The 16336-nt window shown below is 38.7% G+C and overlaps 2 protein-coding genes across 3 annotated transcripts in view; both read left to right on the forward strand.

Annotated features, from left to right (window-relative positions):
* The window catches only part of arl3l2 (ADP ribosylation factor like GTPase 3, like 2), a 298428-nt gene extending 295733 nt beyond the window's left edge, over positions 1–2695 (forward strand). The window contains exon 7 of the transcript XR_014629843.1: positions 2107–2695. The gene's annotated coding sequence lies outside the window, so the exon portion shown is untranslated. The remainder of the gene's footprint in view (positions 1–2106) is intronic.
* sec24b (SEC24 homolog B, COPII coat complex component) overlaps positions 1–16336 on the forward strand; it is a 42919-nt gene that overhangs the window by 10840 nt on the left and 15743 nt on the right. For both annotated transcript variants that reach the window (XM_084430547.1, XM_084430548.1), the window contains 12 exons: positions 7374–7457; positions 7559–7713; positions 9279–9463; positions 9588–9690; positions 10816–10942; positions 11016–11125; positions 11464–11576; positions 11672–11790; positions 12586–12641; positions 12852–13058; positions 14294–14417; positions 14512–14670. In XM_084430547.1, the coding sequence (XP_084286673.1) occupies positions 7374–7457; positions 7559–7713; positions 9279–9463; positions 9588–9690; positions 10816–10942; positions 11016–11125; positions 11464–11576; positions 11672–11790; positions 12586–12641; positions 12852–13058; positions 14294–14417; positions 14512–14670 (1542 nt within the window). The remainder of the gene's footprint in view (positions 1–7373; positions 7458–7558; positions 7714–9278; positions 9464–9587; positions 9691–10815; positions 10943–11015; positions 11126–11463; positions 11577–11671; positions 11791–12585; positions 12642–12851; positions 13059–14293; positions 14418–14511; positions 14671–16336) is intronic.

The following is a 16336-nucleotide window of genomic DNA, read 5'->3' on the forward strand; positions in this document are numbered from 1 at the left end:
GCCTTGATGGTGAGTTTCATTTTACTTCATTGTCTTTCATGTACATAGGCTTGTAACTTTTTCCCACGAACGTTTGACAATCGCGCCATCTAATGTCAGGGAATGAATTTACATGTTCACTCGGCTCATCGTCAGCGAAAATCGTTTGGGTGTGAACACAAAAAACGCGTTGAAAAACGCTGGCGAATAACGCGCGCCGATATTCGTCCCGGTGTGTACGGCCCTTAATGCTGTAAACATACAGACAGCCCTATCAGCCTATTATTTAATGTTAAAAATAACTCAAATTAAATATAATGTGTTTTTTATTATAATAACAACTTTATTTAATGATATAAGTAAAAAATATAATAAATATGTAATATAGAACACATATTTAGCAAAATACTCTATAGCTTTTTTTCTTGCCAACTACGTGCTATATTATGTTCATTAAATGGCTTTCCTGAGGTAACTGTTCTCCAGCTATGTTATTGGCCTCTTCACGCTGATAAAAAACACTGATTGATCGATATTATGTATGAGGAATATATATTTCGGTAAGTTGTAGACTACTGTATCTTTCAACAATGTTCGTGTTTTTTTTACTATTAGCTAGTAGAGATGATCGGTTCACGTGCGCTAGGGATCTGTCACGGAACATTTACAAACGCCAAAACGGTATTTATTGTTTGAATTTCGTAATAAAATGGACAGAATCTGAGAGTTGAGATTCTTTTATATCATAAAGTAACCTGCTCTGTTTAGTCTGTCGGTCTTCGCGATTTTTCTGTGCGTGAGAAAATGGATGTGAGGTGCGAGAGCGTGTGAAAAGTGTCTATTGCGTGTGTCTCACGGTGAATGCGTTGGCAGCTCTGTTAGGACTCTTTGTACTTCTGTCCAACTTCCGAATTTTCGGCTATTTTTTGCTGCTGGATATATATAATTTGTTGCGTCTAAATATGAATGAGGATCGGATTATTGATAAATCGAATTGTTATTTAGGGGGGCTTAGGAACATTTTGGGGTAGCTTCAGCCCCCCTAAAATAGGCCTAACGACGTCCCTGCATTTCACCTCCTCAAGATCCATTTTCACGCTAATCTAAACACATCACCTGACCGCTCATTTACCACGCAACCCGAAGCGCGAGCCCGAGCCCGGCCCGAGCCCGTTTAAAATAATAGAAATTAAGACCCCGTCGGGTCCTGTCGTGTTCGTGCAAAGATCTTCAGCTCTAATCTGCAATGCAGGCCTTATATGTTGCATTTAGCAGATTAGAGCTCTGCAATACAATTACATTTTACAGTGATACAAGCAATCAGTCAAATTTTCAATATTATATATATGACTTTACGTGAATGTACACCCAACTTTTAATATATCGCTGGGTGTTTATATTTTTTGATAATCTACCAGTAACACACACACACACACACACTTTTTTCATTTAGTAGAGATTATAGTGGTGAATTATTGATGAAATATTTTAATAGATGTTAAAAGTCATTGGTGTCACCTTTAGGTTATTCATCACATTGGAAAAGGGCTGTCAGGTTCAGCGCACATTTTGTACTGTACATTTTGCCAAATTTAGTTAGCTGATATGTACTTTTTACTTATGTAAAGCACACACGAGGGCTTTTCAGACAAAAAGTAATCATACTAAACCTTGCGTTTAACTCTGGGTAAAGGAGCGTTTCAAACTTGTAATTTAGAAGCGGGGTTAGTGCTGCATTTGAACAGGGTTATGAAACCCTGCTCTGTTAACCCCGCATCACTGTGCCAAACGTGTAGTGTGAATCTATGCCGTGTTAAAATGCTACGACTAGATGATTAGCAACAGACAGCCAATCGCGTGCCTCATATTCACGTGCATGGAACTGTATATATAAACAGGAGGCCCTATTTTAACGATCTAAACGCATCGTCTAAAGGGCATGGTTTAAGTTCACTTAGGGCGTCCGAATCCACTTTTGCTAGTTTAACGATGGGAAAAATGGTCGGCGCTCCCGGCGCATGGTCTAAAAGGGTTGTCCCTATTCTCTTAATGAGTAATGGGTGTGTTTTGGGATTTATGTGCGTTAAACCAACCAGAGTCTCATCTCCCATTCCCTTTAAATGCCAGTTGTACTCGTGCCATGGTGGATTCGCTATTTACATGACGGAATTTGGTAGTGGAAAGACCGAACGCTTCTCCAGAGCGCAAACGGATCTGCTCGTGCGTGAGGTAAAAGTGTGCAAGCAGAACATCATCGGGACAAGCCGGGTTCCACCATATCTTTATGTACACAATAATAATCTTTTACATTGTAATCCTTTTATTTTTAATATTTGGCGTGTGTGTGCTGCTGTGCATCCCTGTGTGTGTAATAAGCGGAGTGTACGCGCGTTGTGGACCCGCCTGTAGGCGCACATTACTAACGCGCTCTTTAAATGACAACAAAAATATTGCGCCATTGACTTTAGAGCAGGTTTCAGTCGGTCAATGGCTCAGTCTATTTCTGTTCCTCAAAATAGCAACTCTCCAACAATGCACCAGAACACACACTCGTTCTCAGACCAGCAGCTCATGGGCGCACAAATGGGCGCAAATACATTTGCTATTTAAACAACGAGGCGCAGGACGTGAAAATGAAAACTGCGTCGGGCTGAAACTAGCAAAACACACTTGCGTCGCGCCTGGCGCTGCATTGCACCGGTTGTATGATAGGGCCCAGGGTCATTTAAAGGTTCAAGGGAGGAAATGTCAAACGGCGACGGAAAATGCATCAGTTGGAGTGAAGAAGAGACCGTTTCATTCTTACCTTTTATAGTCTGAAAAGTCCATTCAGAAACAAATTGATAGTACAGTTGGCAATGTGTAATATGAAGACGCGCAGTACTAGAGCAGGTCGTGTGCAGCATTCGTCAAATTAATGATTCCGGTTACCCAGTATTGACTATTTCAAGTGTGAGAAGTGCTATAAACTGCTAAAACATCATGGACTGACATGTCTCTGAAGGTCTTGATGTCTCTCCTGTATCCCTCTGGCTCTCTTTTCTCTGCTCATCCACAGACCTGAAGAACAGCAAATTGTTTTCACTCTAAATAGTCAAAATGTTGATTTTACAAACACACTTCTCTCAGAACCAGTTTCAGAAGTGATGAGAAATGTGTCTCTACTTCACCCCCCACGACTCATGCCATTCGTCTGAGTCTCACACACTCCTACACTCTCGTTCACACACTCACACTCACACACACACACACACACACACCCATATGCTCTTTTCCTGCAAGAGGAAGTTGTTTTTTTTGTAAAGCCCCAGGCAGCTTGTGAACACAAACAGAAAGTCTCATATTTACTGGGCTAGACGTGTTTTTATCTGTTATTTGTCATTATATTTTAGCTGTTCTTTTGAAATTAAACTATTTTAAATATCGTATACATGTATTTGTTATAACCCCCAATTGACCTTTCGCCAGCCCCTCCCCCAAAACGGCCATTGTCCAATCACACATCATAGCAACCGTTACTATGTGAGCAGGTCCGACAAACATTAGCAAGATGGTGAAGCGTGCGCCCCATAGACAGTATAAGAAGGGTGCGCCCACGGCGTTTGTAAATCGGACACTAGATACCCCGAGAGATTGTCTGGAGGAGTTGTGTTCTTTCCATTCCCAAAGCCGAAAACACAACGTGAGCGATGCCTACAATGGATAAAACAGTGTGGACGGCCCCACTCCCAGTTAAATGTGTCGAACATTACGAAGCATAAATACGTCTGCTGGCTGTGGTGTCGATGGCTACTTAAAGTTTTTTTTTGTTTGTTTTTTTTCTGATCTGAAAAACTATCCTATCTGTTACTCAAAAAACATAATATTGTCTGAACCGCGAGTTTTATGATCCGTTGCCCCACTAATAAATATTATGGTCTCAACCGCGAGTTTTGTGATCTGTTGTCCCCCTAATAAATATTATGGTAACGTTAAGTGCATTGTGAAAGACAAGCAATGAAAGTTATTTAGATGCAAATTAAGGCTATGTCTGGTTAAACAGTTATTGTGTGATTTCGTTTATTGTGCGTTGTCAACTTGATGCATTTGAGAAAGAAAATCATTTTTGGAAGAAAATGCACCACGTACTTTTGTCAATGATATAAGTTATAGCTAAAAGATTGTAAAAGCTTTCAGTTCACCCTGCCTAATTGTAGTTGAAAAGTCAAATTAAGCTTGATTAATGATATACTGTGACTGATCAGATAAACTACAGCATCGAGAATATAACTCCCATGTGTTTTGCAGCATTTAAAATTTTAGTCATAGTGTGTTATGCGAAAAAACACACATAAGAAATTATTGCTGACAGCGCTTTTATTATCAGAGAGTTTTTTCTTTCACACAAAAACACAACAGAGTGTCTTTCAATGCTTTTAAACACTTGTTTTCTTGTTCTTTGTCATATCACAAATGATGCAGTCTCGATAGAGACGTAGATAGTAGTCGTGTCTCCTTCATTGCGTATTTTTATATTTTGAATATATCCCTCCACTGCATACTGTAACCCCTTTTGCCTCGATCTGGAGGATATCGCGGAGGTATTGCTCCAAAAATGGTCACTGACACGCATACCTCTTCCCGTCATGGCAATCTGTCGCGCTGGTCGTGTTTGACCATTTGTTTGTTGGACGTAGCAACAGTAACTAAGGGGGGCGGGGCTCGGCGAAAGGTCAATTAGAGTCAGCTTCTTAAGGCCTACAAAAACTGAATTAAATTATTTCCAATCTTAAAACTATCAAATGTTTGGAATAATTAATATAAAATAAAATAAAATATTTTAATTAAAATATTAATATTTTAATAATATTGTTTTTGAAAGAAGTCTCTTCTGCTCACCAAGGCTGAATTTATTTGAACATTCATATCAATATCATTTCAACATTTACTAATACATTTTAAATTGAGTTTTAATTTTTAATTTATCTGTTAACCTTAGTTAATGTACTATGAACTAACATGAATGATCAAGGTACAATTGTATTGCTCAAATATATATATTTTTTTATATTGCATATAGTTAATGAAAGCTAATACATCTTCGTTAACAAATGGGACTTGCAAAGTGTTACCTATGAAATTTACATATGTTTCTAGGTTATAGCTAAAGAAACCTGTAATATTTAAATGTTTAAATTTATTGTCTGTAGAACTTCTCATTTTAATATATTCATATTTACATATTTATTTCATTTAGCACATTTCAGTTCAGCACTGTTTTACTTGAAGTGTTATGTTTGTTTTTAATACAGTATCCATTTTAAAAATATCGGTTGATTAATCGGTTATCGGCACGTACGGTCAAACCTAGTTATCGGTATCGGTGAAATCCACTATCGGTCGACCTTTAGTACTGTGGTAGTGTATATACAAAAATATGAAGCATCAAATCATCATATTAGAATGATTTCTGAAGGATCATGTGACACTGAAGACTGGAGTAATGATGCTGAAAATTCAGCTTTGATCACAGGAATAAATTACACTTTACTGTATATTCACATAGAAAACAGCTTTTTAATACATAATAATATTTCACAATTTTACTAAATTTTTTCTGTATTTTAATTAAACAAATAAAAATGATATGATCAGTAAGTCATGGCAACTTAACACATATAATTTAAGGAGATTTATGTCAATTTAATATAATTTGAGTTGAAATGACTTGTACAACCAAGTCATATGAATATTTCACAATATTAATGTTTTACTGTATTTTTGATCAAAGAAATGCAGCCTCTGTGAGCAGAAGATACTTCAGAAACATTAGAAAAATCTTAATATTTTCAAACTTTTGGGCCGGGTTTTGTTGTAAGCTCAGAAATCAGTGGAAACTTGACCGGATCAGATTCTCTGGACGAGCACCTGCACCATTTCAGTCTCCAGTTAATGGACTGGTAATCTTGGTAACCCTGTTTGCTCCTGCTTTATTCAGAAGTGTGTGTGTGTGTGTGTGTGTGTGTGTGTGTGTGTGTGTGTGTGTGTGTGTGTGTGTGTGTGTGTGTGTGTGTGTGTGTGTGTGTGTGTGTGTGTGTGTGTGTGTGTGTGTGTGTGTGTGTGTGTGTGTGTGTGTGTGTGTGTGTGTGTGTGTGTGTGTGTGTGTGTGTGTGTGTGGAAATGGGCAGACTCTATTTTTAGCTCTACGTTATGAAGTGTGTGCAGTGTTTTCTCATGGGGAGTTTGGATGTGTCATGTTCAAGCCTGCTACTGATTCATCATCACACACTCCAGAGGGTTTCATCATCCTCTCCGTGAGAAACGTCTCCTTTCTTGGACTTCTTGCACTCTTGACTGGCAGTTTTCTTGTGCCTAAAATAACATTTAATGTGTCCTCTTATATTCTTCAGTTTATTCCCCATCCGTTGTTGAGTTCAGACTGCTGATCCAGTGAGGTAACAGATTAAGCGCAGGATAAACAGGGGTTTAGCCAATCACGGGCCCTCTCTCTCTCTCTCTCTTTCTGTCCCTGTGGTCTGGTTTCAGTAGTTGTGTTATGGAGGATTAGTATTAGGTTAATCTGTGCTGAGGTTTATTACTCTGTCTTTCTTCTCTGAGAGTCCCGATTCTGTGATATCACTGAATATCAGAGAGGAAATTGGACATGTAGCTTTAGCTTACATACTATTATGTAATACTATTATGTACCATTAGAGCAGTTGAGTTTGTGTTGAGTGGGTTTGATCGGCCTATTCAACGGAGATTATTATTGGTATTAAGGGCCAATCAGTGTCCATAAAGACCATTAGCTGGGCAATATTGCTTAAACTCATCTTTATGTTTGTTTTTTCATTTAAATATTTTTATATTATGATGTTTGTGTTGGCTCTGATGTGGCTTTTTATATGCGTGTATACGTGTGTGTGTGTGTGTGTGTGTGTGTGTGTGTGTGTGTGTGTGTGTGTGTGTGTGTATTTTTATATATATATATATGTGTCTGTGTATCTATACTTATTTTCGTATATATATGTATTTTATTATTTTCACTGTTTTCTATTGTCCTTAGTCACATGATCCTTCATAAATCATTCTAATATGCTGATTTGCTGCTCAAGAAACATTTCTGATTATCAATATTGAAAACTGTTGTGCTGCTATATAATTTTTATGGATTTTTTAAATAGAAAGCTCATAAGAAATATTTCTATATTTGAAATAGAAATCTTTTGTAACATTATAAATGTCTTTACTGTCACTTTTGATCCAATTTAATGCATCTTTAGTGTTAATTTCTCTTAATCAGTTGAAATGGTAGTATGCATTCTTGAGTTTGAGTAATTTGCTGCGTGCATTAAAAATGAGAACAATCCCAACCCACACGTCCCTCTCGTCTGTGTGTTTCTAAACTCTTGCAGGTGGAGACAGCTCGTCTACAACCACAGGCAGTGCCTCTCCGGTTCCCAACAGTTATGAGTCTCTGGAAGGCGGCAGTTACTCGGGTACATCCTCACAGCGCTCAGAGTGACACATCAATGCCAGATCTGCACGAGAATGACTTGCTGATACATATTTATCTTGTCTTTCTCTTCGAATCATACAGCTCCTCCTCCCGGTGTTCCCACCAAGCAAGCTCCTCCCTTCGGATACAATTACCCAACCATGCATCCTGCTTACCAACAAAACCCCGCCCCCATACCAGACTCCTCCCCCTCACGCGGAGCATACAAACCACCAGGATACCAGCCGTACTCACAGGTACCGACAACGAATCTAGTTTGTGATATTTCAGTGTCAATTCAGTAGGGTTGGGTACCGTTCACATTTTAACCGGTACCGGTATCTGAAATTTGGTGCCGGTACCCAACGGTACCTTTTTCCGATAATTTAGGCATGTTTACCTCAATAACTGTAAAGAAACGAAGTCATTTGTAGAAGTGTTATTGACATAATGCCAGAGCTGCTTTGGTCGCTGTCTGCCATTGTCTGTGATGCTTGAATATTAATAAAAACAACCATTTTAGTAATAAAAAAACCACAAAATTAAATCCACAAATTCTGTGTTTCTAGTACTCAAATTAAGACATAAAACATCTTTTTTATGAAATTAAACTTTTTTTTTTGTCAAACAACATGCGGCACAACTGAGCTCTATACTGTTAAAATTACAACATAGAAGAAAAAGTGTGATTATTCCTTAAAAAATAATTTTTTGATCATTTATTATTATTAGTGTTGGTATTGTTAATATTAAATTAAGATATCTAAATTCTACTATAGAACAGTAATATATTATCAAGTTAAAACGGGTTGTGGTGAAGACCTTTGAGTGTCCGTGTGTTAATGATATAACGATAGTTTTTCTTAAATGAAACTGTAAAATGCTGATGAACTTCAGTGACTCTCAGAGAGGCTCTGGAAATGAAGTTCACGCATTCATGTTCTCATAAAGTGAGACTGAGAAACACCGCGAGCGTCACGCGTGCTTCCGTGTGTGTGGTAAATGAAACTCATTCACACAGAGACTGATTATGCAGGATTCGTATTTAAATAGTCTTAAGGTCCAACATTTTCGGACTCGGTGTGCAATAGGGGTGGGAATCTCTAGGCACCTCACGATTCGATTCGATTACGATTTAGAGGGTAACGATTATCGATGCATCTTCTTTTTTTTTCTTTTTTTTTTGACTACTTGGTACTTTTAAAGCAAAGTATTTATGATGGACCATAAAGAACTTGTGGACTTGCGCATATTCTGGAATAATTAGTAACATACAAAGCCGCTCTTATACACAATTAAATAATAAAGAGTTATGACTTGAAATGTTTGCTGTATACCACAATCAAAAACAGCGAATTGTGAATGAACATCTGCAGAGAGCACAGTCAAAATGTAACTTTTTGTGACTGGCATTGCACTGATACACACTGTGACTGTGGATGGCAGTATAACGTACGTATAACAGATCGGTTTACATCATATTGATGTGAAAACTGAAAAATACAGAAAGCAGCTCTCATACAAAAAATACTTGATGAAATTAAAATGAAAATTGCCAATTTTCCATACGTTAGCTTTTAACGAAGAGGGTGCCGTTCGAATTTGGCGCTCAGCCATCATGCGTCTCTGTTATGTGCACACCACAGACTGTCCGTGCCTTTCTTATACTGAAAAATCAAATGTCCGCTTCGCGATGCATCTAAGAATCGTTTTTTTCCCCTACCCTAATTCGGTCGGTGCCATTAAAAGTACAGAGTTCGGTACCCAACCCTACAATTCAGGAAGTGGTTCATCAAAAACGTCTGTGTTTGTGTTCCCGTAGCCTTTCCCATCTCTGTCCGAGCTGTCGTCAGCTTTAGGAGGCCTCAGTGGCGTTCCTGAGCTGGATGTGGAAACCTTGAGACCAGTGAATCTGCTCCAGGAGAGAAACATCCTTCCTCCCCAGCGAGCACCTCCACCCGAGCCCAACCTGAGCAACGACCTTCGCAAGGTCAACTGCAGCCCCGAGTAAGAGCAGAGAGACGGCGTGTTTGTATAGGAGGGTTGTGGTTTCACACAACAGGTGCAAACAGAGAAACAGCTTTGTGTTGTGTTAACAGTTTCTCTTTCATTCTCTGTCTGTCTCTTCCAGGACGTTTCGCTGTACTCTCACTAACATTCCCCAGACTCAAGCTCTGTTGAATAAAGCTCGTCTGCCTCTTGGATTATTGCTGCATCCCTTCAGAGATTTAACGGTAGGATCATGTCACCTGAGCAGAAAGCACAAATCAAACTCAACCCTATTCGGACGGGATTAGTGTGACATTGAGAGGAGGGGTAGAGTAATAATTACCAGAGCTTCTCTGTGATTTTAGTCCCGTCTGAATGTGCATCTCAGTGATCATGACGGACAATGTCAGTAAAGATTACGGCGACTTTTACCTTTTCCGTCCCGAAAAATTACCTCAGGTGATACTAATCCCGTGCGAATACACCCGCTGTAAATATGAACGTAAATATTTCGTTTTTAAAAGTAGTTTTCCGCGGTTTTTCCAAGTATGGAGACGCTTGATAAAGCATCAGTTGCGTTCTAGACGCTGGAACGAGTCTGTGGCAAAACTCAAGTGTTTCACACACACACACCATTCAGATCAGAAAGAAGATCGACAGCACTTGTTAGAGGCACGAAACTTATTTTAGCGTTCGGTAAGTGCCTATTACCAACACAATCCAATCTGAAGTTCATTAATACATCATTTCGACCGGACATAACTGTTTTATATATAAATATAGGTTATATGTGTTTGCGCACGTGATATCAGGAAGCAGCGTAACACACACATGACGACAGGAGTGACGGCGATGCGCAAATCGAGTTACTCTCCCACTTCTGCTAGTTTACTGAGATCTCTTATCCCGTGCGAATTGGCCATTAATATTACAGACGTCCTGTGGTAAAATTACATTACTCCATCTACCCTTGTAAAGTTAATCCTGTCCGAATAGGGCTTATGTAATGGTTATTGATGCTACATTATCTTTTTTTTTTCTTGGTGAATAATCAGAATAATGAAAATTTTATGTAAACGCGAGTGAAGAGGTTTGCTAGTGTAATTTAAATATCTTACTGCGATTTAAGTACTTGCACATGATTGGTGACCATGTAAACTTTTGTCAAAGCTATTGTCATAGTTATGATATCACAACCACATTGACAACCACAACTTTACTCTGAGTTCCCACATCTATTTTATCAGCTCTTGATAAGAATGCTAAAGGTGTCATTCACCTGTTCTTATCTAGAGTTTTACTGACATTAGACCATGATAATGCAGATATAATTATGTCTTCATTAACTCTCTCTCTCTTTGTCTCTGCAGCAGTTACCGGTCATCACCTCTAACACTATAGTTCGTTGTCGTTCGTGTCGGACGTATATAAACCCTTTCGTTTCGTTTTTGGACCAGCGCAGGTGGAAGTGTAATTTGTGTTACAGAGTCAATGATGGTAAGAGCCCTACAGATTTTTTCATATGTGTTAGCATATTCGTGTTCTCATAGAGTCTCTTCTTCTCGATCAGTTCCTGATGAGTTCATGTATAATCCTGTTACTCGTTCATACGGCGAGCCTCACAAAAGACCAGAGGTCCAGAATTCAACTGTGGAGTTCATCGCCTCCTCTGATTACATGGTGAGTGTGTGTCTGTCTTTTAAAGAGCTTCAATGTTCCTGCTTATGCACGTTTGCTTTCCTTTCTACTTGTCTTTTTTAAGGCCAGACAAGTCATTTGTTGAGGTCAATTTGTAAAAAAAAAAAAAGACTGCACGCCGTCAGCGTTCTCACAGGTTTTGAGTATTTGAAGTTTGTGCAGAGATCTTTATCTGGACAATAACTTTATTCTAGAGCTGCTATAAAGTCAAACAATCTCTGTTACTGTAATTTCCTATTATCACTGTAAAGCTGCTTTGAAACACTCTATATTGTTAAAAGCGCTATATAAACGAAGGTGTCTTGACTTTCCTTCTCTAGCTGCGGCCTCCTCAGCCCGCTGTGTACCTGTTCGTGTTGGATGTGTCCCATAATGCCGTGGAGTCGGGCTACCTGAATGTGTTTTGCCAGTCGTTATTGGACAACCTAGAAAAGTGAGATATTAGTCTTTACTCAAATCAGATAGCATGTTTATTCACACCCACCCCTCAGATATGACGAGGCTTTGGTATGTGTTTCTCCGTCTCAGATTGCCCGGAGATACGCGTACACACATCGGGTTCGTGACGTTTGACAACACCGTCCACTTCTATAACCTGCAGGAGGGTCTTTCTCAGCCTCAGATGCTGGTTGTGTCTGATATTGATGGTAATCCAGTCTGATTCTCTCACTTTTCTTTCTCTGCGTTCACTGACTGTAGCTTTGCACATCAAGAGTGGCTTTTGTCTAATTAATCAGCAAAGTTTTAGCACAAAGAATTGCCCGTTATTGATTGATAATAGCCACTTTCACTCAAGAAACCTGTTATCTTAGCCTAAGATCGGCATGATTTTATCTGTTTTTACATGAGAAGCAGCTTTTCATGTCTATATTGGCACACCACTACTAAAATACCGTTCAGACTCTCTAGTGTCTAATGTCATTTGTCAGTAATAAAGTTGAGTACTACTAGTTTGGAAAAAGAAATTATAGAATTTATATTATAGCATTTATTTATTATATATCAATACAATTTATAAAAAAAATTTTAGTACTCTGTTATATTTCTGTGTGTATGTATGTATGTGGAACTGGTAGTCTACTATTTCTCGATTATTTATTATATCTGAATCTACAATGCATTAACTTTTCATGACATTTGCCACATTATTTGGTAAAAAATCATTATTTTGCGATTTGTACTGCAAAATTATATATAGAATATAGTCTCATATTTCTGCTGCTCCTTCAATATCGAGACACTAGAAGTTGTTAAACACGCTAACTAGCTTTAAAAGTGATGCCTTTTTGTCTTCAAATTAAGCTTGTTTTGCTCAAAAGTATGCTTGAAGTATGTGTAGATCCCTTTAAACTAGACTAAACGGTTTGTTAATCACGGTTTGTTTTAATTCTAATAATTGTGCATAAAGATGCATTGTTCTTCAATTGTTTGATTCTCTTTAGATGTTTTCATCCCGACACACGACAGTCTGCTGGTGAATCTCAAAGAGAGTAAAGAGGTTTGAATCTTATCTTTCCGCTCTCTGTATTTTAAGTCCTCGTATCTTTGTGTGTGTGTGTGTGTGTGTGTGTGTGTGTGTGTGTGTGTGAGGTCAGCCCTGTGTTTGGGTTTCCATTTCCCGGTGTCATATCTCAGTACTGCACAAGCTTTGATATGTGACACCGTTTTTGCAGCTGCGTTATCTGTGTGTTTGTGCATGTGCTCGCAGCTGGTGAAGGACCTGCTGAACGCTCTGCCGGGGATGTTCACACACACGCGAGAGACTCAGAGCGCTCTGGGTCCGGCTCTGCAGGCGGCATATAAACTCATGTGCCCGACCGGAGGCCGAGTGTCCGTGTTTCAGACCCAGCTGCCCACTCTCGGCGCTGGACTCCTGCAGTCACGGGAAGACCCCAACCTCAGATCCAGCACCAAGGTAACTCTCCTGAATCATCATTCACGTTCAACAATCGCTGATCCTACATAAACAAACAAACATTCATATCGGTGGATGCTCAGGGAAGTTTTTCAACCAGCCAGAAGGGAATTAGCATTTACCTGCATAGAAATTGGCCTTCCAGTTAGAGGCATGAATAAAAAGCTCTTTTCCAGCCATAAATATTCAGGGTTTCTGCAGGTCCTTAAAAAGTCTCAAAGACTTAAAGTCAGTTCGATAAAATTAAAGGTCATAAAAAGTCTTAAAGTCAGCATGAAACTGAAGTTACACTAGTCTTTTCTTCCCTATTATGTCGTATATATCCAAGTGAAACAAGAAGAACAAGAACAAGTGGGCGGGGCTTGATTTTGTCTGCGGGGAATTGATTGGATGGTTGTGGCTTGCTATTGGTGGATCTCATGTGAGTGACAGGTTGCCCCGCCCACATCATCAGAGAAGAGATGCTGCGAGAGGAAGTTATTCTGATTCAAGATTATTAAAACAATAATGATGTGCACAGATAAAGCATTTATAATAAACACTTCAATATTCCATAAAAAATAAGAATTGTCCCTTTTGATTAATGGTCACTAAAAATGCTTTAAAACAGACGTTTTAATGATCATTTTAGAAGGTCTTAAACTAGGGGACTGAAAAACAGGAAGTAGTTCGCAATGAATATGCCAAGTAATGCAGCAGTTATGTAAAGCAATTGCTTATGACGTAGTGTTGATGAATTATGACAATGATTGCTTTATGGTGTTTATCGTAAGATGTTGTAGATGGTTGTACGTAAGAGTGCATATTTTACCTCCCTCGTCTTTTTCAAAGAGCTGCTGGAAATAGTAAAGCATAGACATTTCAAAATAGAAGTCCCAGTGTATTTTATGCTTTGTTATAATTAAAAGTCCTGCATTATGGATAACATTTGTCTGGATATTTTTGGTATTTCTGTTGCTCAAACTGTATCTGCCATTTAATTGAGCTCTTGTAGCTTCTCTCTGGGCCGCCCTGTCACAGGAAGGAAAGACTAAGAACATTATCAAACACATTATAAATGTGTATATATAATCTGAGATATGATTTGTTTTGAGATTGCATGAGTTTGCTCTCTATAGACATATGGTATTTATTTGTGCAGGTCTTAAAAAGTCTTGAAACCCTGATAATTCTCAATATAAGATCAAATACTGTATGATGTGTGAAGGAATAGCGTTTTGTTGGTTTGGTTCTAGAATGTCCAGCACTTGGGTCCTGCTACAGACTTTTACAAGAAATTTGCTCTGGACTGTTCTGGACAGCAGATCGGAGTGGATCTGTTCTTGCTGAGCTCCCAGTACTCAGACCTGGCTTCTTTAGGTACGCATACATACACACACACTCAATGTTCTTTCTCAGCTCTTATATGTGACTTGAAGTTGTGAGACGAGACCATTTGTATCTTCTTGTGCAGCGTGTGTGTCCAAATACTCAGCCGGCAGCGTCTTCTACTATCCGTCCTTTCATCACATTCACAATGCAGCGCAGAGTCAGAAATTTCAGAAGGATCTCCAGCGATACTTCAGCAGAAAGATCGGATTTGAAGCCGTCATGAGGATCAGATGCACCAAAGGTAAGCGGGGGGAGGAGATACTGTCACGATTGACCAGTTTCTGTAGGGCCTTGTGATTTCCACTATGAAGGAAATGCGAATGGAATCGCACAATCCTATTATAAACATGGAATTTACTGTATAATACATAATGTTATGGAATTTGAATGAGTAAATCAAAAGTATGACTGTACAATATTGACAATATCAAATCACAATGTGGACTAGTGTCTGAATATTACACTAAAAAAAAAGACTGCTATTAAAATATAAAGTCAGTGTGTTCTACTACATATACTGAAGCATGTCTCGCTATATGAGGACGTGAACCCATGAACTTCATCTGCAGAGCTGCTCTAAGAGTCTCTTCTCAAGCATTTGATTTAATTAATCTATCATCAAATACACAGAAACTCAAAGGTCTACATGAAAACCCTTCCAAAATAGAAGTTCGGTTTAATTTGAAGAAATTGTGACAGGAATATATTATTCAATTCAATTCAAATTTATTTGTATAGCACTTTTCACAATACATATGTGACCTGATCCAGCAAAATGAGTCACAGTGACCCAAATTTCAAAACTGATATTTTGGTATTACTGGAAAGATGAGACCATAAGCTTTCAAATGATATCCTAGTCAAAGTCATACCTTGAATGGTTGTAAAGATATACACATTTGAATTATGGTCGTCTGCCCTCTTTTTCCAATTGAAAACCTGAGAAAATCGCTTTTAAAGTTTTTTGCCCGTTTTTTGTTGATATCTTTTCAAAATCCATTGCATTTAAAGGGATGAACTATTTATTGTACAGCTTAATTTGACCAAAGACATTAATATATGCTATTATGCCAGGCTGAAGCTCAAATTATTTTAAAGTTTTTATTTGAATAAATAATTTAAAAGGCACTTTTACAAACATTTACTAAAATCAGAAAGATTGAACAGAGGTGCTACAGTTTTGCTTGAGAGAGGGTGTGTGTGTGTGTGTGTGTGTGTGTGTGTGTGTGTGTGTGTGTGTGTGTGTGTGTGTGTGTGTGTGTGTGTGTGTGTGTGTGTGTGTGTGTGTGTGTGTGTGTGTGTGTGTGTGTGTGTGTGTGTGTGTGTGTGTGTGTGTGTGTGTGTGTGTGTGTGTGTGTGTGTGTGTGTGTGTGTGTGTGTGTGTGTCTCTCTCTGTGTGTGTGAGAGAGAGAGAGAGAGAAAGTGAGAGAGGCAGAGAGACAAGGAAACCGAGAACAAATAATGTTAGCCTATGCAATCATATCTTTGTGTAGGCTAGTTGACAATAACAGTGTAACATATTCATAACGGATATACCAACAGTTAAATATTGGGTTAAAATAAATCAAACACATTGTAATGGATTCTCCTTGCAGATAAATACACTCACAGAATAACTGCACTCACTCACATCCATACACCATAAATCATCAGAGGATGACACGTCTCCAGATCCAAAACAATCACTGACTAGCCTTAGCCACTCTTGATGACCAGCAGCAGAGCTTAGGTTAGAAGCCTCAAGTGAGTTCAACGCTTTTTGGCGACTTTGCTCTCTTTTGACAGCGACATTTCTCAAATTAATAATATTTAATCTTTCTGAGGAGATCTGCTAGCTTGTTTACACAGAGCGCCGCGAGTCTGACAGGAGGATGGCTGGACCAATCGCGTGCCGGTCAGTCGAAATG

The sequence above is a fragment of the Rutilus rutilus genome (assembly GCF_951802725.1).
Source record: "Rutilus rutilus genome assembly, chromosome: 14".
Lineage (NCBI taxonomy): Eukaryota > Metazoa > Chordata > Actinopteri > Cypriniformes > Leuciscidae > Rutilus > Rutilus rutilus.